This window comes from Myotis myotis, unplaced genomic scaffold (assembly GCF_014108235.1).
Source record: "Myotis myotis isolate mMyoMyo1 unplaced genomic scaffold, mMyoMyo1.p scaffold_m19_p_6, whole genome shotgun sequence".
Taxonomy (NCBI): Eukaryota; Metazoa; Chordata; class Mammalia; order Chiroptera; family Vespertilionidae; genus Myotis; species Myotis myotis.
The window spans coordinates 20,302,356-20,330,127 of NW_023416368.1; the positions used below are offsets into that span (position 1 = coordinate 20,302,356).

General features: G+C 43.7%; 1 protein-coding gene across 1 annotated transcript; it reads left to right on the forward strand.

Annotated features, from left to right (window-relative positions):
• Window positions 1–5,338: 5,338 nt before the first annotated feature.
• Window positions 5,339–26,670, forward strand: SLC36A3 (solute carrier family 36 member 3). Its single transcript, XM_036314088.1, has 10 exons — window positions 5,339–5,475; window positions 7,783–7,873; window positions 10,502–10,590; window positions 13,006–13,101; window positions 17,409–17,493; window positions 18,404–18,622; window positions 19,526–19,624; window positions 20,030–20,196; window positions 23,032–23,201; window positions 26,172–26,670. The coding sequence occupies exons 1-10, from the start codon at window positions 5,339–5,341 to the stop codon at window positions 26,459–26,461; spliced, it is 1,443 nt and encodes a 480-aa protein (XP_036169981.1). The 3' UTR covers window positions 26,462–26,670.
• Window positions 26,671–27,772: the final 1,102 nt, after the last annotated feature.

Consider the following 27,772-nt stretch of genomic DNA (forward strand, 5'->3'; position numbering starts at 1 on the left):
ATGCTATGGAACTCTTTTATATATGCATTATCTTTATTTTGCAAGGACTCACCAACTACAAGGCCTAGGTGGTAAGTAAAACAAATTTTTGTTTATTCCTTTTCTTTCCATCTCTGGCTTTCCACTACAAGGAGAGCTCTCCCATGGAAGGCTCTCCATTCCACCCAACGTTTTGGCCATTCACATGGTGAATCTCACATCTTGAATGGAGCCGTGTAAGAAGCCGCCACGGGGGTACCCAAGTGGCAGCAACTGGCAGGAGGAGGTGTGGCCAGCTAAGGCTGACCCTGATTTGACAGAAAAAGGGTTCCAGCAAGGTGCTCCAGCATCAAGATGAGTTGGGCCAAGAGGCCCATTGTGAACTGAAACTCTCAAACAGAGAAAAGCCATCATATTTGTCAAGGGCTATAAACTTTCTAATAAAGTTTTGGCCCAGTTCAAAGATCCCAACAATGGATGGGAGGCATGGAGATAAATGTGCCAATGGCAGGGGGAAAAGGGATGGACAATGACATTATTTGGCATTATTTACCTTTTAAGTCTTACAACACCTTGACTACCCACTGTGTGCCAAGCATATTCAAGGCTCTTGTAGTAGATTGCAAACATGGCCACAAATTCTTCTTGACAATGTGACTTTTCAGCTCCTCCCATGAATGCAGACAGACAGACAGACAGAGCCAAATACCCACTCCTACCCCTTCATAACCCCTAGTAGAAAAATAGGCAAATGCACTAGCAGGGAATTCATAAGAGAACAAATACAAATGTCCAAATCGTGTAAGATGTTCACCTTCAATAGTAACCAAAGAAATAGGAATTACTGGTAAAGTAACAATGAGTCAATTTTACTTATCACATTTCTAAACATTTTAAAGATTAATAAAAAGTTGGCACTGGCGGAGTGTGGAAAAACTGGCACTCTTTTTTTCTTTTTTTTTTTTGGTGGTAGTGAATTCGGCACAACTTTTCTGGCGGACAATATGAATCAAAATTGAAAGTAAGAACATTATTTGACCCAACAATTCTACTTCTGTGACTTCCTCCTAAGGCAACAATCAAATGTTCAAAGGTATATTTATAAAGCTGCTCATCACTGAAAAATTGGGTATGTCCTGTATATCCAATAGTAAGGGGTTTTTTTGTTGTTGTTTTTGTGGGGTTTTTTGCCCACCGGGCACTTGGCGCCAGAAGTGAGAAGTGAGAGCCCCTCAGGGCTCGCCACCCCCCCTCCACCTCTCGCCCCTCCCTGCCTCAGCGGGTCAGTGAAAAAACAATCAGAGTAGTGGTATTTCACCTGCGGCCCACAAGGCCGGTGGCGTGCCCCCCTCCCCGCCCCTTCGCGGGGACTCATAAGGGGTGCCAGGGGCCTCCCACTTATTCTACACCTCTCATGTCTCTTCACCGTGCCAGACTAGAGTCAAGCTCAGCAGGGTCTTCTTTCCCTGATGATTCCGCCAAGCCCGTTCCCTTGGCTGTGGTTTTGCTGGATAGTAGGTAGGGACAGTGGGAATCTCGTTCATCCAAGTAAGGGTTTTATTAATTAAAATAAGGCACACAAAAAAAAAAAAAAAAAAACTATACAAGGAAGCAACTGGAACTCTCAAAAATTGCTGGTGGGAATGCAAACTGGTACAGCCACTTTGGAAAATAGTTTGGTGGTTTCTTACAGACTTAAAATTACACAAGCAATCCTACTCCAAAATCTTCACCAGATGAATAAAAACACTTGACCACGTAAAGTCCTGTACATGAATGTTTCCAGCAGCTTTATTCATAATCACCAAAAACTGCAAGTAATCTAAATGTCCATCACCGGATGAATGAAGAAGCACATTTTGGTATGTCCATACAATGGAATACTACTCAACCATAAAAAGGATTAAACTGTTGCATTCAACCACATGGATGAACCTCAAAAGCATCATGCTGAGTGAAAGATGCCAGACTTAAAAGCTTACAGGTTATATGATTGTATTTATATAACATTGCCGAAGATGCTAAACCGAATGGATGGATGTTGGAGGAGAAGATTCACTACAAAGGGGCCTGAGGGAACTTTTTGGTGTGATGGAAATGTTATATAGATTGGTGTTAGTTATGAGGCTGTACGCATTTGTCGACACTTGTTGAACTGTATACTTTAAAAGGGTGAGTTTTTCTGGATGTAAGTTATACCTCAATAAACTCCACTTTAAAAATCAAATGTTCTCCAGTCATTAAAATTTATTTCTTCATCTGTTTGGCGAAGTGAAAATATGGATAGCATATATTAAGTGAAAAAGTTGTATTAGCATTTCAAATAAGATAGTTGCACACCCATATTCAGAGCAGCATGATTCTCAATAACCAAAAGGTGGAAGCAACCAAATGTCTGCTGACAGATGAATGGATAAACAAAATGTGGTATATATTACAATGGAATATTACTCAGCCTTAAAAAGGAAGGAAATTCTGGCACATGTCACAACACAGGTAAACCTTGAGGACATTATGCTAAGTGAAATAAGCCAGTCACAAAAAAGACAAATAATGCATCATTCCAGTTTTATGAGGTACATACAGTAGTCAGAGTCATGAAAAAATAAAGTAGGATTGGGGAGGGGGAGGATCCTAGCAGAGAGGGGGGAGGAAAGTTTAATTGGTATAGAGGTTCAGTTTCACAAAATGAAGAGTTCTGGAAATTGGTTGTACATGTTGTGTATGTATTTACCAGTAACACCAGTAACTGCACACTTAAAAATGGTTAAGTTGGCTGCCCGGCCAGTGTGCTCAGTGGTTGACCATCAACCGTGAACCAAGAGGTCACCAGTTCAATTTCCGGCCAGGGCACATACCCAGGTTTTGGGCTTGATCCCCAGTAGGGGCATGCAGGAGGCAACCAATCAATGTTTCTATTGCTCTATCCCTCTCTCTTCCTCTCTCTCTAAAATCAAATTTTAAAAAATGGTTAAGATGGTAAGTTTTATGTGTGTTTTATCACAATTTTTTACAAAGCTGTATTACACATCAAGTTAGTGGTGGGACATGTGCATGAATGAAGCACCTTAGATTGGTCACAGCTGTTCTCTCTGGATGAGGGTGATTCTCACTTTTTGTAGTTTTGCATTTCTTTTGCTTTGTTTTAAAATGAGCATGGCATTTCTTATAGTCTATCACTGTCTCATTGTTTACTTGTTTGTCTTCTTCCTACTTCCTACTAAAGTACAGACTCCTTGAAAGTGTTCATTGCTGAGTCTGTAGCGCCTGCCTAATTCAGAGCAGGCATTCACTGGTGAGCATTAAGCAGTGAATAAATGCATTGGGGAGGGGAAGTTATTTCCAACTTGGGAACTAGCCTTTTGGTCATCAGAGGAGGGGGAGAGCTCATTTGATATTCAGGGGAGGGAATAGGCTCATAGAGTTGATTTCAGAGTGTTACTAAGAGTTGACATGGGGAGCACTTTGGCCCCCCCATAATCCTCATAAGTAATCTTCATAAGTAACCAGACCATCCCAAATAAACATACAGTCAAAGTACAGTGGGCCGGGGTTTGCTATGCAAAGGCATCTTCAAGACTAGACTTTGTTCATGCCGATCCCATCCTTCCTATTACACCAAAAACAGCGCAGTCATCTTTGACCCCTCTCTTTCCTTTATCCCCCACAGTGAGTCCATCAGCACATCCTCTGGGCTTTCGCTTTAAAGTTGTCCAGACTTCAGTCACTTCTCACCGTCTTTAGCTGCCACCTGGTCTACACCCGTTGACCTTGGGTCATTGCAGCAGCCTCTGAGCTTATTGCAACAGCCTCCTAATTATGTCCCTGCTTTTGCTCTCGCCCCCATTCAATCTGCTACCAACAAAATGGCCAGGCAGATCCTGTTAAAACCCAAGTCATGTCCCTTCTCTGCTCAAAGCCCTCAGTAAAAACCAAAGGCTTCCCAGTGGCCTACAGGGTCCTGCCCATCCCAGTCCACCCATTTGTTGTTACTTCCACTTACATTAACTGCATCTCTGGTGTGATCCTGTAATTTATCATTCAAGCCAGGACACTCTTGATAGTGAAAAGAGGCAATGTTAATTATTCATTGTGCCAGAGCAACAAGTACAAACCAGCACAGTCCTGGGCAAGCCAGACATATGTCCCTCTACTCGTCTCCCACCCTTTGTGCACACCGAGCCAGCCACCTGGCCTTATCATTCCTGCAATACCCCAGGCACTCTCCTGCCTCAGGGCCTTTGCACTTATCCTCCACCTGCTTTAAGTTTCTTACCCAAAACACACACAGCGCTTGCTCCCTCACCTCATCAGCCCTTTCCCCAAATGTCACTTCCTCAGTGAGGCCCACTGTCACCACCAGTCTAAAATTGCAAACTTCCCCTCCCCATCCCCGCCGGCACTCTCCATTGCCTTTCCTGCATTATTTTTCTTTCCAGTACGTATTACGAACATATACTCAACATTTTTTTATTATCAGTCTCTTCATTAGCTCATAAGTTCCATGAGGGCAGAAGTTGTAGTACTTGTCTACCCTACTGTTTTCCCAGTGTGGAGAACAGTGCCTAGTATACAAGGGTGGGCAAAAGTAGGTTAATAATAATAAATAATGCAATAATAAATAATACGAGAATAAACTCTGTTTCATGTACTCATAACTGTAAGCCTGCTTTTGCCCACTTCTATATTAATGCTCGATAAGTATTTTTTGAATAATTTTTAAAAATTTACTTGCACTCCTTTTTCAATAGGTGGCAGTCCTCTTGTACAGAAATTCTGAGCAGGTGGCATTGAACTGGGCCATAAAAGTCACGCTTCACCCCCACCCAGAGCAAGGTGGTAGCCAATCTCCCTCTGCTGGACCACACCTGCACCCTGGGGTTCTGCAGCACTTTATTGGCTGGGCAGTCTCCATTGTGAGGTAGTTCTGTTTTCCCCCTTGCCAGGGATAGGGGAGCACTGGGCCTGGCCCCACATCCAGGCCCCGGGACCTCCAGTCCAATGGTGCCTTCTTCCTCCCAGTCACACTGTTCACTTTAGGGCTAAAGTGGGAGGGGCGGAAAGTCCAGGCAAATCCTGGCATGTGGCCAATCAAATGCAAGGGGCACTGAGGGTCCTCCTGAGATGAGACTCTCCTAAGTCCCCCAAAAGCCAGGTGAGGCATAATCAACATCAGCTTCCCCTGCCACCAGGGGCTTCACTGATTCACACGCTCAGGCTCCACCCAGGGCAGGCACCCTCAAGAATTCGGAGCTAGCATCTCAGGCCTGCAGCCCTGGTTTCTCTGGAGAAAAACCCATGGAAGTCTGGTTCAAGGCTGTTACAGGACTTAGCCCTGAGCCACCACCACCTCCCCACCATGTCGAAGACTCCATTGCCTCGAAGGGACGACAGTGAGTCCAACTCCCTGGATGACAGGTCCAAATCAGTCTCCGAGGGTAGCAGTAACACCAGTTCAGAGGGTGTCCATCCTGCTGAGGAAGCCAATAGATTGTCGTAAGTGGCTGCACTGCCCTTCCAGGTCTGAGGTCAAGCGCTGCAGCCTTCGGCTCTGGGCTACGTCTTCCTACTTCTCTCTTCTTTACACACTTATCCCCAGTGTACAGGGGATGAATGGATGGAAGAACCTTCATAATCTGAGAAGGTCGATCCGTGTGGCTCTGGGTATTACACCTGTTGTCCAGTTTTGCAAAGAACCCAGATAGAGTAGCCACCCCCAGGATGAGTTTCTGGGTTCCAGGAACAATTCTGTGCCTTAGGCTGGCTGCTCTTTCTGCCACAGTTTCAAGCTGCTCCCCTCTCTTCCACCTACTAGTCTTCATTTTCTCTCTGTTTCTTCCTCTCTATCCCTGCCTCCCTCCCTCCCAACAACAAACCCATCCAGGAAACAAAAGGTCACATCCTAGCCTCATGTCCCTACTTTTACTGCCATAGACCCGGATATGTGGAAATTTTTCTTAGGACTTTATTGCCAAGCAGACTATTACCTAGTAATCAGATCGCATAATAGCCATGGGCATAATGAGACTATAAATGACAATACCCAGTGTTGATAAGGGTGTCAAGAAATGTCCTCCTCTCTCATGTCCTTTTGGTATCTTTGTAGATGACAATGTTGTAATGTATTGCAGATCCTAATGTATATTTATATAAAACATACAAATACTACTTTGCATTTGCTTTCTTTGAAAATACATACATACACACACAACTGGCAGTAGTGACTGCTCTGGGGAAAGAATTGGGAGGCAGAGAAGGGAGAGATAGGTATGCATGATGATTTTATTGAAACACTGATTATAGTGTTGACAATTCCCGAAACAATAAGAGATCATTTAAATAAAGTATGTACACACACAATAGAGTAAATACAGCCATTACAAATGATGAAGGAAATCTATGGTTGTGAAAAATGTATAGGACATACTATTCATAATGAAAATTAGTTTCGGATATAGTATTATAATGCTTCTCCTTGTGTAAATGGTGTGTGTTTATAAAAGCAAATAAGGATGCCCAGAAGAATGTCAATCAAAATGTTAAAGGTGATTATTCCCATTTGGTGAAATTTTGGTATTTCTTTTTATAACACCAATGAATTATTTTTCAAGAAAAATATAAATATAACTTTTTTTAATTTCCAGAAATTCCTCACATGTTTTACTCTCCAAGGCCCTGATCTATGATGGGATTAGCTAACAGCTTCTCCAAAACCTTGTCTCCCCTTTCCCAGGAGACCTGATTCAAGTGAGACCAGACACCACTCTAGGAAAGAAGTGAGGGGAAGAAGGGAGGAAGTAGGGAAAAAGAGCAAATCTTTTGGAAAAATTCTTATCAAAGAATTGACAAAATATTGTTTAATGTTTTTGCTTTGACATATTTTTCAATAATTCCAGTTATCAAGAAATAAATGTCACCTCTTAGAAGTGAAGGGACAATGGGTGCCCCCATCCTTAGATAAATAGACTTAACTAACCCCTGCCAGACACATAGTAAGCATTCTACATGTTATTAAATGTTATTAAATTTGATCCAATACATAGCATGGAATAAGTTCAAAATGTATACTGGTTGGGTAAATAGATGAAAGGGTGAACAAGAACCAGTAAATACTCCATATATTGGTGGGAGGTTATGTTTTTTCTAGGGAGTGAATTAATCAATGACCTGGCACCAATAATTACTCCATAAATTGAGAAAATTGTTAATTTTTTTCACTGTCTACCTAAATGCTACATCTAGTAGGTCTTCATAAACATTGAATGAATAAATCATGAAAGAAACCATTGGGTGAGTTAATGAATAAACTAGTACTAGGGAGTTATTCAGATGGTAGCAATTGTTAGTAACATTTTCTTTAACGCTTAGTGCATGTTAAATATTCGTTGAGCTCCCCTAGCCAGTGTGGCTCAGTTGGCTGAGCATCGTCCCATGCATCGAAAGGATTGCCAATTTGATTCTTGGTCAGGGCACAGGCCTGCGTTGTGGGCTTGATCAGAGGTAGGAGGCATGCAGGAGGCAGCCAGTCAATGTTTCACTTTCACATTGATGTTTCTCTCTCTGTCTCCCCCCTCTCCCTTCCGCTCTTTCTCTAAAAAAAATCAATTAAAAAACATATTTGTTGAGCTATCTGAACTAGCCCAGCTCTGGATCAGCTCCTGGGACCTAAACCAGAGTCCACTTTATCAGGTTTTGTCCCTCTTCCCCACAGAGGGCGCTGGAGGTGCTGGAAGGAGGCTGAGTTTTGGGCCACCCTTCCCTTCCACTAACATGCCCTCTTGTCTCCCTGCTCTTCCCACACAGGATGATGCAAACCTTGGTCCATTTATTGAAATGCAACATTGGCACCGGGCTCCTGGGTCTTCCCGTGGCCATGAAAAATGCCGGCATCTTGGTAAGAAGAATCTGGTGATGAAAACTAGGTTTACCCATTTTGGGGAATAGGGTGGTGGGTCCCTGAGGCCTTTGCACTGTTTATCAATAGACAGTTTGGGGTACCCTCTGTAAGAGCACATGCGAATGCAGGCATCAATCCACAGGAGCCAACCTGGAGCCCGGAGGTGACAGGACATTATTCTTTTCCCAGTTTTATCTATATTAATAAAAGGGTAATATGCTAATTAGACCAGGAGACCTTCCAGGAGACCTTTTGGACATCTTTCCGGACAAAGCCATGGTGGCGGGGCCGAGGCAGAGGTGGTTAGGGGCAATCAGGCCGGCGGAGGGGGGGTGGTAGTTGAGGGCGAGCAGGCCCATGGGAGGGGGGCACAGTTTGGGGTGAGCAGGCCGGCAGGCAGGTGAGCGGTTAGGAGCCAGCGGTCCTGGATTGCAAGAGGGATGTCCAACTGTCGGTTTAGGTCTGATCCCTGTGGGATATCCCCTGAGGGGTCCCAGATTGGAGAGGGTGCAGGCCGGGCTGAGGAACACCCCTCCCCCCCCCCCGCATGAATTTCATGCACTGGGCCACTAGTTGCGGTATAATTGATATGCAGCTCTGTATAAGTTTAAAGTGTACCACATAATGACTTGACATAGAGATGTTGTGAAATGATTACTACAATCAGTTTAGCTAACATTCATCCTCCTGGTACAAAAAGAAATGTTTTTTCCCTTGAGATGAGAACTTTTAGGATCTACTCTCTTTGCAACTTTCAAATATGCCCCACAGCAGTGTCAACTGCAGCCCTCGTGCTTACATCACACCCCCACTGCCTATCTATCTCATAACCGGAAGTTGGACCACTTCATTCAGTGCCCCCACCACCCTGCCATTATTCCTCAAGACCATCCTCACAGACTGATACATAGTCAACTTTGCCACAGTCCTCCCCATGCCCCAGGACAACCCACCCATTTCCTCGTTCCCATTAGCAACCCAGTCCCTGAAGTTAGTATGAACATGTGGCTTCTGTTTCAGTCCATTTGATCAACTCTGAGAGTGGCTTGGAAGATGAGGATAACATCTTCTCCAGTCCCCCACCCTCCCCGCCACCCACCTCTGTCTCTGCTTAGGCCATTCCCTTCTCCCTCCTCCGTAAAACTTGACTGATTCCTTTTGACATTAATGCCACTGTCACCTTCTGGTTCTCTAGAACTTATACCTATCTCACCTGGAATTCTTACAGCACTTACAAAAGTGAGACACACTTCTTCTTTAATATTTCTATGTTCCTCACTTACCTGAAAGTTCTGAGGGGAGGAACTTTGATTTATCTTAACACCGCTCCACCGTACCCACTGTAGAGACTGGCACACGGGAAGTCCCAATTCATGTATATTGAATTAATGCTAAACAGACGATTTCCATTTAATCGAAGTGAATTTCTCCTCCTATCCAGGCCTGGTAAGTGGCCCCGTGTCTAAAGAAGGCATATTGAGACCCTGGCTTCTGTTATAACTTCCAACCTATGGCAGTTCTGACCCAGAAATGGGACTCTCCCCTTTGGAATTCTCAGGGTTCTAGAATTTCTGAAGAGTATTATTACCCCATTGCCACTGTCTTTGCCAGTGTGGAATTTGCCGTTTAAAATAAATTTTTGTCCTTTTGTCCTTCGATTTTGCTTCCTAATCTCCCACCAGAACCTTTGACCATAATTCACTCAAGAAATATGTATATTGATTAACCATTATGTGCATTCTTAGGGCCTGAGAATATAGAAGTAAATAAGACAGCGTCTCTTCTATAAGGAGGTTGCATTCTAGTGGAATCTAGTGGTACTCTTGATCTCTCATTTGTTTCTTTATGATAGATAATATTATCTCAGGTCACATCTCTAAAGGTATGAGTGTCCAGAACAAAGGAGGTGAGCCAGACCCTCTTTACTCAATGCCCAGTGCACTGCATGGGAGATTATGATTAATAATGAGCCCTGTTTTTTAATCTCTTCCCACATACAAAGAAAAAATGGAAACTATGTGAGAAGATATGTTCATTAGCTTGATTACAGTAATGATTTTCTATGTGTATATCAACTCATCATGTTGTGCACCTTAAATATATACAACTTTTAGTTAAAAATAAAAGAAATATTGACAAATTAGACATGCGAAGGCAGTGACTCTCAACTGGGGACAATTTTTCACACACGTCCCCAAAGATATTGCTAATGTCTAGAGACATTGTTGGTTGTCACAACTAGTTTGGAAAGGGAGCATGCCACAGATACCTGGTGAGTAGAGGCCGAGGAATGCTGCTAAACATCCTAAAACACACAGGACAGCCCACAACCAAGAATCACCTGGCCCACAATGTCACGAGTGCCCGTGGTGACACCTGTGCCAGAGGAAAAGTCCCAAGCCTAGGAAGGCAGTGAGTGCTGCCACTGGAAGTGTCCTGTGGAGGTTGGGCAGCCACTCCATAGTGATGCTAAGAAGGGCATGTCGGCCAGAACATCTGGAGGCATGAGGACACTCGGGCAGGGCTCTCACCCCAGAGGCAGCTTTATCGTCAGAGGCTGGGAGAGGCCGGGTGTGGGAGCCTCGGTGTGTGGCTAACCATCCCCGCCTCTCTCCTGCCCTCCAGGTCGGTCCCCTCAGCCTGCTGGTCATCGGGATCATCACAGTGCACTGCATGGTCATCCTGGTGAACTGCGCCAACCACCTCAGTCACAGGTGAGGGTCCTGCTTCTCTCTCAGCCCGTGCCAGGCCCTGTCTGAGGGTGTGTTCAGTTTCCTTTGACTTAACCCAATTACCTGGTCGTTTCTTCAAGCCACCACCGCCCCTGCTGTTCTAGATTCTACAGAGGCGGTGATAAAGAACTCCACTGGAAACTCCTGGGTTCAGGCCCACCTCTGCTGCTAACCAGCTGGACGATACTGTCAAGCTCCAGCTCCCCCTGAACCTAGAGAGATCACATTGATACAAGATGCAAACATGTCTATAAACCGCCATGTTTATATGAGATACTTAGAGATATGTTTCTTCCTCAACCTCTCCCCACCTCCCATACACGCACTTTGTATGGGTCATTTGTTCCAGATAAACCTTTTAGGGGACAATTTAGTAAAAGTAAAAAAGTTAGCAATGAAATGACTAGTTGCAATTACATCAGTCATTAATACAGCACACATCTGATACTCAGTATTTATATTTTTAAAACTTCAATGCAAAGAAAAGACAAATGCAGTGAAAACAAGTAATGCTGCAAGTTTCCTATTTAAAAACTACCATTCATGGGTGATTGGTAATTCCTTACTTCCCACCGCCTGGTGGCTCTCTATCCATAGCACTGAGCTGTTCCTGAGGTGTGTAAGTGTAAACCAGTCATCAGACACGTGCAGAAAGACTTCCAAAGTCAAAGTTGATGAAACTCCTCTTGAAGCCAATTTATCAAACCCAAATAGGTGTATCTGGAGACTATATCAGTCACACCTAATTTGTGGAGCACTTTCCAGCTCACAAAACACTGTTAAGAGCACTTACTCATTCTGCAATTAAATTTATTGCACAATTACACTGTGGCAGGCACATGGCGAGAGCTTTGCAAGCCTTCTTCTATTTACTCCTTACAGTAAGCTTTTATAGCACCATCATTCCCATTTTACAGATGAGCAAACTGAGACTTAGATCTGCCGTTAGATGCCTTGCTCAGGGTCACAAAGCTAGGGAGTGGCAGAGCTGGTATTCCAAGACCTCTCTGACTCCACTCTAACATTTTGCAAATTTCTTTTTCCCTCAGGCCTACTGGGGCCATTATATCACCGAGTAGTCTTCTAATATCTATGCCATACATGATAGCTTTCCCCTGGGGTTGGTTTGTTTGTTGTTTTTGATTACTTGTTTTTCTTTTTTCTTTTTCCATTTTTCTAATACAGAGGTTACAGACTGATGGCATAAGAGCTGACTATGGCTTTTGGATATGTTTGGGGGGAAATTCCACAGTTTTTGCTTTGTTTTGTTTTAGCCTACATTTAAAAATTCAGAGATTTCACATTTAAAAAAAAGGATCTTCATCTTCTTCTTGCCTGTTAGACAGTCTGGCACCTCTGGGGCTTCACTCATTCAGCTGAAGCCAAGTCCCAGTCAACCCCTTTCAGGACGTGGAGTGAACCAGAGGGTTTGCCACTGTCTCCACTATTCCCCGTTGTCTCATACCAGCCCCTCTCACCACATTACTGATACCGGTTTGGTTCCCAGAGCTTTTGAATTTGTAATCCTCAGACCAATATTTGCCAGTCCTATGCATTGTGACCTCCTTTATATTTGAAATACCAAGCACAGTAATAATAAAAATAGAAGAACCATGCTGCCTTCCCAACAACACGTCTCTGTATCCATCTCTCACTGTCTCCTCCCCCAAACCCAAACTGAGGCCCAGAAATCTAGAGACCTCCTCAAGGTCTCCCAGCTATCAGAGAGGGCATATTGGGATCTTTTCCCCTCCCAGCCACTCCCCTCAGTCCTGCAATTGACATGGGGATCAGGGTCCTCGACAAACTGCTGCTGCTCCCACTTACTCGGGGCGGTTCCTCAGCAGGGCCTTCCCCACCCCGAGGACGGGCCGCCGAGGGAAGAGGGACAAGATAGGCTGGAATGTGGGTGTCACATCCTACAGGGCTGCTGGGCAGGAGCCCGAGTATCATCTTTGCGTGTGATATGGTCCCGGATAGGCCTCCCAAATGTCCCAACACCCTCAGCCGTGGGAAGGAGGGAATGTAAGCCCAGAAACCCAGCCCCTCTCTCCTCCTCCCTCCGCCCCCTGACCGGGCTTGCACACTTCACACCTCCTTTCACATCCTCTCTTCCTGGTTTGCAGACTAATCAACTCACAGCTACTGTTTACTTTTTAAAAATCCACTTAAATAGTAGTGTTTTAAAAAAAAATGCTACAAAAAAAGAGAAGAGGCTGACTCCTGAAAGTTGTTCAAGTATATACTGTTATAAAATATTTCCGTAATAGTGTTGCTAGAAAATAATCTAGAATGCTCCATGTTAACACACAAATGTATAATAATGACTCACTATAGGAGTAAATTGTACTTTTCACAAAAATGTCCTAAGTTATGCATTTCTTGTTCTTTCTCTAGACTGCAAAAGAGTTTTGTGAACTACGGAGAGGCCATGATGTATAGCCTTGAAACCTGCCCAAACGCTTGGCTGAGGACCCACTCGGTGTGGGGAAGGTAATAGTCATAGATGTCATAGCAGTAATAATAATAATAACAACAACAGCACTAATAGTCCTCACCTGATCTTCCTTTATTTCTAGTTACACGGGTTGTAAATGAACATGTCCTTATTACAAAGTGTCAAACAATATGGAGCATCTCCTTGAATAACTCCGTTTGCCGCTCCCACTCTTTACACAAGAAGTAACCACTGCTATCTAGTTAGTCAGTGTTCCTCTAGACTTGTTTTTCTCTGCATGTATGTGGATATCTGTGTGGGAATGGAAATATATATTTTTAAGATTTTTTTACGATTTAAAAAATATTTTTTTATTTTTAAAGATTTTTAGAGAGTGGAAGAAAGAGAGAGAAACATCGATCAGCTGCCTCCTGCACGTCCCCTACTGGGGATCCAGCCCCCAGCCCGGGCATGTGCCCTGATGGAGAATCGAACTGGCAACCTTTCGGTGCACAGGATGACACCCAACCAATCGAGCCACACCAGCCAGGGCTGAAAATATACACTTTGTTTTGTATTATCTTGTACATTAATTAGAATATTTTTTGGAAATCTGCTCTTTCATTTAACAATATGTTTCAAATTTCTTTCCACATGGGGACATAGAAATCTCTCTCATCTTTTTAAAGCTCACGATGTTCCCGGTATGGATGTATACCATAGATTTATCTAATTCTTTTCCTAATAGTGAACATTTAGGTTGTTCCCTTGCTTGATAAAAAGTTTATGGCATACAAAATGCTTTTCTATGTCTTGGCTCCTTGGATCTTCTCAATGACTTTGTGAGGTAGGCCGGGGTTTTTTGTCCTGGGAATATGAAGTAACCAAGGCTCATAAAGACAAAATAACACATCCAAGGACATAGAGATAGTGGTGGAGCAGAAATTCAGTCAAGAACCTGACATTTCAGCCCTGGCCAGTGTGCATCTTCCCATGCACCAAGGGGCTGCCGGTTCGATACCCGGTCAGGACACATGCCCAGGTTTGCAGGCTCGATCCCCGTAGGGGTTGTGCACGAGGCAGCTCATCCATGTTCTGCTCTCACATTGATATTTCTCTCTCTCTCCCTCTACCTTTCTTTCTCTCTAAAAACCAATAAAAAAATCTTAAAAAGGGCCTCACGTTTCATCCTTCCCAGCAGAGCCCCTCAGGAGGTAGTGAGTCAGCACTATGGCTCCCAAGATTCCTGTGGCCACTCCTCACTTGGGACTCTCAGTAGGTCATTGATCTCCTGATTAGGAGTCACACTAATTAGCAGGCTGGTGAAATCTTGGGGCAGCAATAATGGGTGACTCCTAATTGCCCCATCCTTTGTTACCACGGTTTGTCAGTTTCTGATGGCACCATGAGGAAAACCTTTGGGTGGAAAGAGTCCTTAGAGATCACCATAACCATGGCTATTCTAATGGAGGAAAAAATGAAGCCCAGATGGGGCAATAAAGCTGCCCAAGTTGACACAGCAATGCAGTGGCAGAGCAAGAACTGGAATCCAGAACATCTAGCTCCCATCATTCCATTTCTCTGGCGGTCCAGTAACTGAGAAAGAGTTGGGAAAACATTTATAACAATGATTGGTAATTTTTAGTGTGCCAAGGGGTACCTGGGGAGCTTGATTAAAAACTGCTCATTTCAGCCCTGGCTGGTGTGGATCAGTTGGTTGAGCCGTGTCCTGTGCACTGAAAGGTTGCCACTTTAATTCTTGGTCAGGGCACATGCCCGGGTTGCAGGCTCGCTCCCCAGTGGTGGTGTGCGGGAAGCGGCAGATCAGTGTTTTGCTGCTTCACCAATGTTTCTCTCTCTCTCTCTCTCTCTCTCTCTCTCTCTCTCTCTCTCTCTCAAAAAAAAAAAAAAATCAATGACAGATTTAAAAAAAAATTTAAAAAAAAAACAAAAACACAAAACTGCCCATTGCATGTAGGCAATAATCATCAATGGATGTTCAAGCCATTAGCTGAAAGGTATTGGGAAACTTCGTGAAGGAAGAATACACTGACACCACCAGACCCCAGGTACTAATCTTGGCGTCTCATGTTTACACACAGGACAGCCAGGCGTGAGGTATCTTATAAAAGGGCACAGTAGGGAGTACAGAGCGCGCCTCTGAAATATCCTCACTAGAAAGATACATGATGAACCTCAGTCTAATCAAGCTGCTAGATCTAACATCAGTTTACAGGAAACACAGGATAGAGAAACAAGATAACTGACATTATGAAGTCATCAACTAAAATCTAGAAAGTGGGCCATACTATGGGACAAAGTATCTGATAGCTTCAATACTAACCAAAAAATTAAAAGTTGCAAAGAAAAACAAATAAAACAGGTCAAAGGGAATCTAGCAGTTTAAAAAACTTAAGAGACTTAATAACTAAATGCAATGTATAAACTTTTTAGAAACTGTAAAATAGACATTTTTGAGCCAATTAGAGAAATATTATTCATATTCATATGGACTGAATATTAAATAATATTAAGGAATTATTGTTAATTTTGTCTGGGTTGATAATGACACGATGGCTATTTGTTTAAGTCCTTGTCCATTAGGGTTGCATTCTGAGTTAGTGCCACAAGATCTTCAGTTTGCTACAAATATTCCAACAAAAGAAGCATGTGTGTGGCGTAGGGGTGAAGGGATAGATGGAAGAGGAGTGGAAAAAACTTCACTGTTGTTGAAGCTGGTATGGGCACATGAGAATTCATTGAATTATTGTCATTGCTTTTGTATATGTTTGAAAATCTGCCTAGTAAAGACAGAAAAGACTTCTCCATTTTGAAATCTCACATGACATCACCCAGCCTCTGACTCAAAAGCTGATATGAGAGCCAGGAATGCCTAAACCTCAGATGATTCCGATGCAATTGATAGTACAACCCAATTTTGAAAAAGACCGATCTTAACTTTAGAATCTAAGTAGAGGAGTATATTTTTGTTCCCCAAAAATAAATAAATGCATCCTCAAATGGAGACAATTTAAAAATCTAAGAGAGCCCAGCCATTGTTACTCAGTGGTTGAGCATTGACTTATGAACCAGGAGGTCACGGTTTGATTCCCGGTCAGGGCACATGCCTTCGTTGTGGGCTCAATCACCAGCCAGTCGATAATTCTCTCTCATCATTGATGTTTCTATCTCTCTCTCCCTCTCCCTTCCCCCCTTTGAAGTCAATAAAAACATATTTTAAAAATAAAAATAAAAGCATAATGATTATGATGGAGTATAATATATTAAATTTTAAAATAATGGATCGGAGGGAGCATTTGAAATCTTGCTTCCCAGCAATGTCATCAGTTTGGCTCAAAAGTTCAAAAAAATTAATGTGAGTCTATTGTAATTTTTTAAAAAGCGGAGGAAGAATAATGCTAGCTAATAAATTTAGAAGAAATGACAGATAAAATTAGAAAACCACCACCTTGCAACCACTGATGAGATAATTGATTCAGGCAAGGGTCGTTAATGAACGTTAAAACCCTTAGTTTGGGGAGAATCGGATTTTCATGCCATCTCAAAGTTTTACCACCAGATCACAGAGAAGGAAATGCACATTGGAAAAGTCCGGCAGTCACTTCACAGTGTAACCACAGGACAGCATGTGCCTCCCGATATGATGAAAAAACGTACAAAATATCACTTATGTGGTAAGCTTACCAAAGTGCTTATCTGGACCTGATCACGAGGAAACAATTATATAAGTCCACAATGGGGGCATTCAGCACGACAGTTGGCCTGGACTCTTCCCAGAAAAACAAGGTCATGGAAAACAAAAAAGGCGGATTTGGGGCTGTTCCACATGAAAAAAAGACTAAAGAGACATGGCCTTAATGCAATATACAAACCTTGATTAGATTCTGAATTAAAAAAACACACAGCTAATCAAGATATTTTGGAGAGAATTGGGTTATTTAAAAATATGGACTATATGTGTATATTGAAGTTGATTTTCTGGGCATCATAGTCTTAAGAGAGGTCTGCCGAGGTATTTAGAGTTGAAGTGTTCTATCTACAATTGACTTTCAAATGGTTCTGAAAAAGTGTGTGTGTGTGTGTGTGTGTGTGTGTGTGTGTGTGTGAAATACATACATGATGCAGTTAGGGCCAAAAGTTAACAATTGGTATATCTAGTTATATGGATATATGATGTTAATTATTCTGGTCTTTCACCTTTTTCTGTGGACTTGAAAATTTTCAATATAGAAAAGTGGGGAAATATTTGAAATAACAGAAATAATTATTTCAAAAAATAGAAATGAGTGCATTTTTAAAAAATAATTTTCTCCCTCTGTCTGCCTCTTCTTTTCTTTCCCAGGTACACCGTCAGCTTCTTATTAATCGTCACTCAACTGGGCTTCTGCAGTGTGTATTTTATGTTTATGGCAGACAATTTACAACAGGTAAAGAGGCCTCTTCTAGATAGAATGGGAGAAAAGCAGACCTCCTCCTGCTAGGGCTGCATGAGCAAAAGTATACAGTTCAGATCATGGGAGGAGATGGCTTCATTTCTAACCCCTGACGAGACTACTCTTGGGAGTTCTCTCAAGCCTGGGAATCACTCTATTAAAGGATCATAGAGGGGTGTAACCAGGATGGAGAGAGGCTTACAATCATGTCCAATCAGAAATAATTGAGATTTTTTTTTTAGCCTGAAAAGTGTTAGTAAGATTTACTTTAAGTATCTGAGGGTTGTCATATAGAGATGACTAATTAAATGTAAGGTGAACAAACTACAACCTTGCCCTCATTACATTCCTAACAGGCATTACAAATCAATCTTAGCCTTCTCTCTTGACTTCATGGCGTAGAGAGAACATATTTGTGTTTGTGCTCTCAAATAGCCAGAACTATAACAGTCATGTAGATGGACTATTCAAGTAGATAGATGGTGCCCAATATTGAGAGTTTTCTACCTTTCAGAGCTACCTAAGTAGAAGAAAATACCTTTGTGTAGTCAACTCCCAATGTTTGGGTGGGTAAAAGAGAACCATTTCGTAGGGAAGAAGAGGTTGGGCTAGATGACAAAAGGAGATTTTATGATTCTAAGAGTTTTTGGTTGTCACAGTCATGGGCACTACAGTTAGGGTAACCAGATTTGGCAAATAAAAATATATAACACTGAGTTAAATTGGAATTTCAGATAAGCAGCAAATAACTTTTTTTTTTTTACTATGATTATGTCCTATGTAATATTTGGAACAAGTTGTACTAAAAAGTTACTTGTTCATCATCTGAAATAGAAACTTACGTGGGTATCCTTTGTTTAATCTTTACCCCTACCTGTCCTCCCGGCTTTGTGTTCTACGTCAGATAGTGGAAGAAGCCCACGTGACCTCCAACACCTGCCAACCGAGGAAGATGCTGGTGCTGACTCCCATCCTGGACATTCGCTTCTACATGCTGACCATCCTGCCCTTCCTGGTCCTGTTGGTGTTTATCCAGAACCTCAATGTGCTGTCTGTCTTCTCGACTCTGGCCAACATCACCACCCTGGGGAGCATGATTCTGATCTTTGAGTATATCATGCAGGTCTGTGCCTGAAGCCAGAAGCGGGTCAGTGTCTGGGGTTTCTGAGACACCCGGGGGGCATTATTACCTTTATGGGAAGGTCAAGGTAAGGAAGGTGACCCCCTGCTCTGAGCAGCCCCTGCTATGGTGATAGCTGTGAACACTTTTTTTTTTAAGATTTTTTTTGTAAGATTTTTTATTCTTATTGACTTGTAGGAAGAGAGAGGAATCCTTATCTGGGCTGTGCCCCTAACTTGGAGGGTAGCCTCAGGCAATTCCACTCTCCTCCCTGGGTCCCACATTTAAAGATGAGAGGACTCCCAATAGCAAAAAGGTAGAAACAACCCAAATGCCCATCACTGGATGAATGGATAAACAAATACGGTAAATACATATAATGAAATATTATTTAGCCTTAAAATGGAATGAAATTCTGATCTATGGTACAATATGGATCAACCTTAAAGACATGATGCTAAGTGAAGTAAGCCATCACAAAAAGACAAATATGGTCTGATTTCACTTATGAGGTACCTAGAATAGTCAAATTCATAGAGATAGAAAGTAGATTAGGGGTGGCCAGGGGGCCGGATAATGGGGAGTTATTAATGGGTACAGAGTTTCAGTTTGGGATGATGAACAAGTTTTAGAGATGGCTAGTGGTGTTGGTTGCACAACAATGCGAATGTACTTAATGCCACTGAACTGTACACTTGAAAATGGCTAAAATTGTAAATTTTATGCTATGTGTATTTTACCACAGTAAAAATAACTTTTTAAAAGTTGAGAAGGCTGAGCAATTCTAGATACCTCCTGGATGCTCGTAACACGGTCTCTGTTGATGTCAGGGTTGGCCCAGCTTTCTACCAGGCAGTGATCTTTGTGCCACGGCAAAGCCAGTGCCCTCCTTCCCCGTCCTTTCAGGAGATTCCAGATCCCGGCAACCTGCCCTTGATGGCCAGCTGGGAGAACTTCCTACTGTTCTTCGGTACAGCCGTCTTCGCGTTTGAGGGCGTCGGGATGGTAAGATCGATGTGGGCTTTAAGCGAAGGGTCCCCTGTGCTCTCGAGAGAAGCCAGTCATTGTCCCACATGAGCAAATAATAGTATTTATGGAAAGTGAGAATATGATCTTCTCCTGGGGGAAGGGAATGGCAGGACCCATTCTCAGGGCCCCAAATGCCTCGTGCACCACGCTAAGCTTTGAAGACTGAGTGAGGATTCACCATTCAGCCCAGATGGAGGAGGAGGGCAGTCCTGGCAATAGAGAGCATGGAGGGAAGTGAAGGGGGTGTGGCCAGGTGGAGAGGCCCCTTCCTGGCCCCAGGGCCGCCAGGAAAAGGATGTCTGTGCTTGTGGGGAACCAGCTCCTTCACAAGGAGCCACATCTCCTTCTACCTTTTCTTTTACAACTTCCTTTCACCACCAGGTTCTGCCTCTCCAAAACCAGATGAAGCATCCACAGCAGTTTTCTCTTGTTCTGTACTTGGGGATGTCCCTTGTCATCATCCTCTTCATCTGCATGGGGTCGTTTGGCTACATGAAGTTCGGGCCGAAAACCCAGGCCAGCATCACTCTCAACTTGCCCAATTGCTGGTATGTCCCTGCCACCCAGGGTGGGCTCTGAGTCTTAGCAACAGAATGTGGCATTTCCTTGGGTTAATATTAGCGAGAAATAGTAACTGCTAATGTTTGCATTATAATAACAGGTACATTTGACTATCCAGGCACTATGAGTTAGCATCCTTACTTTCAATTCCATTTAATAGGTGAGGAAATTGGTATTTGGAGAGGTAAGTAACTTGCCTGGTGCATATTGTTTGGGAGAAGCTGAAGCTTGAAACTGAATCTGTCTGACTTTATGATTCAAAGGCCTTAAAATAGGAAAGATCAGGAGTGTTTGGAAAACAGAAACAGCAGCGGTAAAAAGTTTAACTCCAGAGTAATAATTCAGGGTCCTGCAGGTGGACAGCTCCTTGGGCCTCTCATTCCTGAAATTGGCCTAGGTTGCCATGGCTATACCCCAGGTTGCAATTTGGTCTGGAGTTCTTACATTCAATCATTCCTTCATTTACACATTCATTCATTCACCTAGGAAACATTTGGGGCTGACACATAGCATTCATCGAGTGTTAGCTATTCTCATTCTGGCAATATGGGGTACATAGTGACTAAGCAGTCAGTAGAGCCATGTACTTAAGAGCACAAGTCCTACCGCTGTGTAATGGGATTTGCATCCTGGTTGTCATATGACCTTGGACAGGCTACCCAATCTCGAAGACCTCATTTCCATCCTCTGTAAAATGAGGGTAATACTAATGCTGAATTGTATCCGTCAAGATAGACTAGGTTATGCTCCAATAATAAACAGCTCTGAAACCTCAATAGCGGAATACACACAAATGCTTACACACATGCTCATGCTGCATGTCCATCATGGGATGGCTGGGGCTCAGCTCTGCACCATCCCCACTCCAGGGTTCAGACTGAAGGAATAGCCCCTCCCTGAAATGTTGCTGTTTGCCGTAACAGAGCGCACCTGAGCCATGCCCTCTCCCATGAAGCTGCTAAAGCATACACCTCTTTTGATAGCATCAGTCACTCCAGGGGGCAGGGAAGTTTAATTCTACCATGTACTTGCAAGAACTGGAAGGATTTGTCGAACAGCCCAGATGACTTCCACGCTCTCTCAGGATTAATCGATTATACACAAAGTGCTTAGAAAAGTATCTGGCACACAGTAGGCACTCACTGAATGTTGGCTATTATCATGGGTATGTGTCCCCACACCCTGGGTCTGTTGGGGTAAGTAGGATGGTGGGCCATTCATTTCCCACAAGGCCACAACTGCAAAATGAGAAACGTATCACCAGCCCCACCCTCCTCACTGCATTGTAGTAATGACTAGATGATAAATGTGGCATTTCTTTGAAAAAATAAGTTGGGACTTATTTTTACACAAGTCATATAGCATCCTCATGGCTGTTCCTATTCTGGGCAATGTGGGCTGCCACTGGCCACCTGGGACAGGGCGTTTTCCTTCGGGGTGGGGGAAGCCTCAATTGGAAAACATGGACATCGGGTGCCATGAGGACTTCACACCTGCTCTAAACCTGGCTGGTCATGAGATTCGCCAGAGCAGCCTGCAAGAAGGGATAAACAAATAACCCTCCCTGATCATGAGACCAACAGCCCAAGAAAAAACGGCCATGATGACACATTCTCAGACAAATCCCAGAAAATGGCTTTTTATATTTTTTAAAAACGCTATGTCTCCCTCATAACAGAAATGCCAATTTTTTACAAGCCCAAAGGCAAAGAGCAGCAGGTGTCCACACACTGTTTGGGCAAGGATGTGGAAACCAGCCCTTCAGTAGGCTAGGACCACACACAGCCACTGTCAACAGCTATCGCAATAGTAAATCTCATATACTTCTACCCACCATTGCTCCTTCTGGAATTGCACACTATAAGTGCAGAGATATATGTACAAGGATAGTCTTGGCAGCATTGTTTACTGGCAGAAAAAAACTAGGAATAATCTAAATATCCATTCACTGGGGACTGGTTAAAAAACTGTAGTATATCCATGCAATTGGAATACCAAGCAGCTGTTAAATAGAAGAGCCAGATCTATGTGTACTGATAGGGAACAATCTCCAAGACATAGTTAATGAGCAAAGACAGAGCTCAGCTCAGTGGTGTGTAGAGGATGCTGCCGTGTGAGTGTGTGTGTGTGTGTGTGTGTGTGTGTGTGTACCTATAGTCTAAATAAGCTTGTATATCTACTGATTTCTGGAAGAGCTACAAGAAAACTGTTTGAGGGATTGTCTGTGGAAAGAGAAACTGGTAAGGGTGGGAGGGAGGTTTTTCACTACAGGGCTTTAGTGCTATGGATTTTACTCTATGCCAATACACCTTTTTAATTTTATTTATTTTATTTTTTTAGTTAATCCTCACCCAAGGATATTTTTCCATTGATTTTTAGAGAGAGTGGAGGGGAGAGGGAGAGACTGAGAGGAACATTGACATGAGAGAGACACATCGATTGGTTGCCTCCCGACAGCCCAACCAGGGGATCGCGCCTACAACGGAGGTATGTGTCCTTGACCAGAATCGAACCTGGGACCCTTCAGTCCACAGGCTGATGCTCTATCCACTGAGCAAAACCAGCTAGGGTGATATACCTTTTTTTAAAACTACAAGAAAAAAGGCACTGATTTCTGAGCCACAGACTTGCTGACTAAGACTCTCCAGGGATGTGCACTTTTAATAAGCTTCCAGGTGGCTCTGATAGATGGCAGGTCCAGCCTGAGTCACTGGAAGGTAGCCAGCTCTGTCACAAACGCCGGCTTCTGAGAGGTGAGCGAGTCCTGCATGGCCCTGCCCAGGAGCCACGTTGCATTTCCCGTCCTCTCTGTGTATCTGCAGGCTGTACCAGTCAGTCAAGCTGATGTACTCCATTGGCATCTTCTTCACCTACGCCCTCCAGTTCCACGTCCCCGCCGAGATCATCATCCCCTTCGTCGTCTCCCAGGTGTCAGAGAGCTGGACACTGTTTGCAGACCTGTCTGTCCGCACAGCCTTGGTCTGTGTGACCTGTGAGTAGGATAAGGGCATTCATTGCCCAAAGCTGTGGCTGGCAGCCACATTGGCATCTACCTCACTATTTACTGGCTCTACCACTTGCCTTCTTTGTGAGCTTCTGCAAGATATTTTAGCTCTCTGAATCTCAACTTTCCACCTGAAAAATGGGCTCAACAGAACGACCACATAGTAAATATTATAGTAATCTCTACCGCCTACACATAGAAGGTATGCATTAGCTGGTTTATGGGAGGAGGAAGTATCATTCATTCGATCACACTCCTGTCTGCCTTCTGTATGCCAGGCGTGGTGCTGATGTTATCTAACACTCATGAAAGCTTAGCAGCACAATAGTAACAACTGAGGAAACTGTGGCTCACACAATTTAAGTAACAGCTCAAATCGTATAGCTGCTACGTGACAGAGCTGGGATTTGAGTGTGGGTTATGTTGCACCAAAGTCTGTGTTTTCCATTGTGCCGTATTCCTGTCTGTCATAAATTAGGGTCAAGTCCCTAATCATAAAGTGTGTTTAACTGTAGGGGAAAACCCCAAGGGTGCTAAGGGTCAGGTCCGGTCATGTGAACCCATTGCTCAGAGCCCTTCCATGGCTCTCTGTGGCCTGATCCCCTTAGGGCCCTCTGTTAAGGGCTTGGAGATCACTCTTTGGGTGCACTCTTTTCTCTCCCTTCCACCCTCCCTCCCTCCCTCCCTTCCCTCATGCTTCTTTCCATTCATTTATTCACTCATTCATTCTACATTAGGTGCTCTAGTCTAGTAGATGTCCGGGAAACATCATGAACATGGGAAGGCATCACTGGAGACAGCTGACCTAATACCATGTCCTGCTTCTTGTACAGACCGAATGAACAGGGATGCCGGGGGTTCTTTCTCAAAGCATGTCCAGAGATTAGAAAAGGTGCCCCAAGAGGAATGGGGAAAGAACCAGGAGAAGTGAGGGTTTGGGTAACTTCTATATCTGTCCTCAACCAACTGTGGAATTGTTGTGAAAGAGAGAGAGCGCAAATTGAGTCTTAAAAGCTCCACGCGTCCGAGTTTAAAGTTGGGGGAATTCCGTCTCAGTTGGGGGTCAGGAGAAACTGTGTAGTGCTTGGAACAGCCCAGCAGAGATGCCATTAGATGTTATACTTTCCTTACTTGGGGTTCTATAAGCAGGAACAGCACCTGCTTGGCTTCAGGTGTTACAGAGTTCCCAGTCTGTTCCAAGACACCGGGAACCTGACAATATATTGTTTTGAGATCCTTCCTAAGGAAAGGTGTCAGTTGAAGAGAAAAACTGAGTGGTTCAGGCCACTCAAGTTCAGGGAAGGCATCACTAGAGACAGCTGACCTAATACCATGTCCTGCTTCTGGTATAGGCTGAATGACCACTGCCCCCTCCTTTATTCATCTGCCAATTGTTACCCTTTATTCATTCAACAATTGTTTGTCGAGCACCCACTCTGTGCTTGACATTGTGCTAGGCACGAGGGACACGATCGTGAGTAAGGAGGAAGACAGGGTTCCTGCCCTCCTGAGGCTTACAGTTGGGTGGGAAATATATGCAGGAACATAATTACAGCAATAAAGATGCTCCATCTGATGGTTAGGGTCATAAGAACAGGATACCCTAAGAGCACATACCCTTAGCTTTGGTCAGTTCAGACCTGAAAGATAAGTAGGAGATAGATGGAATAAAGAGTGTAGGGAGCAGGCTCTGCACAGATCTGAGGCAAATATTGACAGCTGGCCTTTTTGGAGAACTAAAAGCAGTGGGGAGTGATCAAACATGAAGCCAGAGGATTTGCAGGGCCCCAAGGAGAGCAGGCCACTGAGAGCCATGGAAGGACTCTGAGCAATGGGTTGACATGTCCAGACCTGACATTTAGCATCCTTCCGGTCTATGTTGCTTTAGAGCTTCCTTGAACATATCTTCTCTGTCACTGTGAGCTCTCTTGGAGAACAGACACTGACTTTTCTCTGTACCCCGTTAAGAAATTTATTAAACATCTGATGAAGGAATACTGTGACAGGGACCATCCCATTAGAGGACTGATGGATTCCCAACCATGAGAGTCTGTCTGTCTCTCTCATTCTCTGATTATATGTGTTGGAGCAATTTCATAAACACGTGATATTTTCTTCAAGAGCCAGCAAACTAGTGAGGGTGCTTTCCGAACAGGTTTTCCCTAATTTGTTCATAGGACAATCATGTGGTTGTATAAAGTTGAATCACATAGGTTGTATATTTATTCATACCCCTTTAAACATGATCAAAATTGGACTCCCCTAGAAAAATGCATGATATATGTTCATTATATGCATAAAAAATGGAGATTTGAGTATTTATAGGAGAGATGGGGATTGAGCAGCCTAATGCTGTCTTCGTGTTTTATGTTCTTTATTATCCAGATCCTTTTAAGAGTATGAAAACAAGTGGCTGAGATTCTGACAGCAACGAGCTCTCTCTCATTTTTTATATCCTTGCTTCTAGACAGTGCTTATATTATGTAGATTCGTACACATTCACCGTAGATTCAGCGTCCAAGTAAGAGTCAAGCACTTGTTGAGTACCAATGATGCACCAAGTGCCTTCTTATAAATGGGAGGCCCCACCGGAGAGTGGAAAGGGCCTTCGATTGGGCATTTGAATGGATTCTCACCTCAGCTGTGTGACCTCTAGAGCTCTAGATTTCCCCATCTCTACAATGAGTAGGTTATAATAAATAGGTGGTCGAGGGGCCTTTCCAATAAATATTATATGTGAAAAACCCAGTAAGTTAAAACATAAAAGGAAAGTGGTCAAAACAGAGGTGGGAGTCCAGAGCCATGGTGCCTGACCTACTCAAGTCCGCAATGGGCTCCTTCCCCACCTCTCCTGAATGGCTTATCAGACAGGTGGCATTATAAGGCTCCCCAAAATGGTTTCTTTCTGAGCTCCCTTCTTGCAGGAACCTCAGTGACACCATTTCTTTGCCCCTGCAGGTGTCTCAGCCATCATCATCCCCCGCCTGGAGCTGATCATCTCCTTGATGAGCTCCGTGAGCAGCAGTGCCCTGGCCCTCATCATCCCGCCCCTTCTGGAGCTCATCACCTTTTACCCTGAAGACATGAGCTGTGTCACCATTGCAAAGGACATCATGATCAGCATCGTGGGCCTTTTGGGGTGTGTATTTGGGACATACCAAGCCCTCTATGAGTTGATCCACCCCTACAACCATTCCATAGGCAACTCCACAGGTGTCCATGCGCGTCATTACCTATTTTTATTCTAAGAGTTCTCCCTCCTCCCATCCAGAGTTTGACTTCCACTGTGGATATTATATACATTCAGCAAACCCCACCATCTCTTATATTAACTAGTGCCTTCTTTACCTTTCTAAGAGAAATGTAGATTACACAAGTCTGTACAGACCTCTCAGGCTGTGCTATTTTTATCTATCTATCTACTTATTTATTTATTTAAGCTTTGGCTATTTTTGGAGGTCTTTCATACCTCCTAACCAAAACCACATTCAACTATTTGTATTATCAGCCTCGTTTAATGGGACAAGGGATGCCAATTGCCCATGATATCCCTGGAATCAGAGACCACACATACTTGTAAATGCAAAAGCAATTGTTTCCTCTATTGGGCAGCAGCTGCCCTGAAAACAGCGGCTAGAAACATGTATGTTGGGGAAGAGGGTTTTCTACTTAGATATTCTTCTATGTGGAACAGTCCCAGACAGAACAAAATAGAACTTTGCAGTAATTTTACCTAATCATTGGTTCTGCCACTTACTTCCTATGGGATCTTGGCCCAGAATTTAGGGCTGGTCTGTGGCTAAGTTGTCATGCAGGACAGGATGATAGACAAACCCAGGCACCTGACATGAGTCCACCTCTCTTTGTTGGATCCTTGCTCCAGAACAGCTGCTGGTGGGTCCACCTCTTCAGCATCTACTTGCCACATTCACCCTGAAAGCACTCACAGCTCTGAGGGCTGCCTCTACCTCCCCTAGTACTGGTAGGACCTACTTTGGGTCAGAAACTATGGATCTGGCCCTCTGGAGGGAAAACTGGGGCCAGAGGAATTGTCTCAAGGACAAAAGGAGAAAGCATGCATGTTCTTACATTGGAGGTCGCAAATTGGCCACCCTGAGCCAAATTTTCCCTCCGATAAGTCCGTTTGGCCCCTCTGGCCCCTGCACAGTGTTTTAAAAAAAAATAATTGCTTGCCAATATCTAAACATTGTAAGATTCCGTATAAAAGTGTGGATTTCCAGCATCTCTAAGGAAAAAAAAAAAATTGAAAATATCTGGCAAACTGGGCCCACAACATTCTCACATGGCACTAACTGGCTATGTCCAGACAGCAGTGGCCCCTACAAACAGCATGTGCCCTTTCCAACTCACCCAGTCCCCATCATCCCTGATTATATCCCCAACTCCAGACTGGGCACCGGCTGCCTCACATCAATGCATATGGGCTGTTATCAAAAGGAAAAAGGGAAGGCACGTGTCTTTCTTGTGGTCACTCATTTATGCCTTGTACTTGGCCCTGCAGGCACCTGAGGTTGTCAACTATCTTCAATACATAGAGC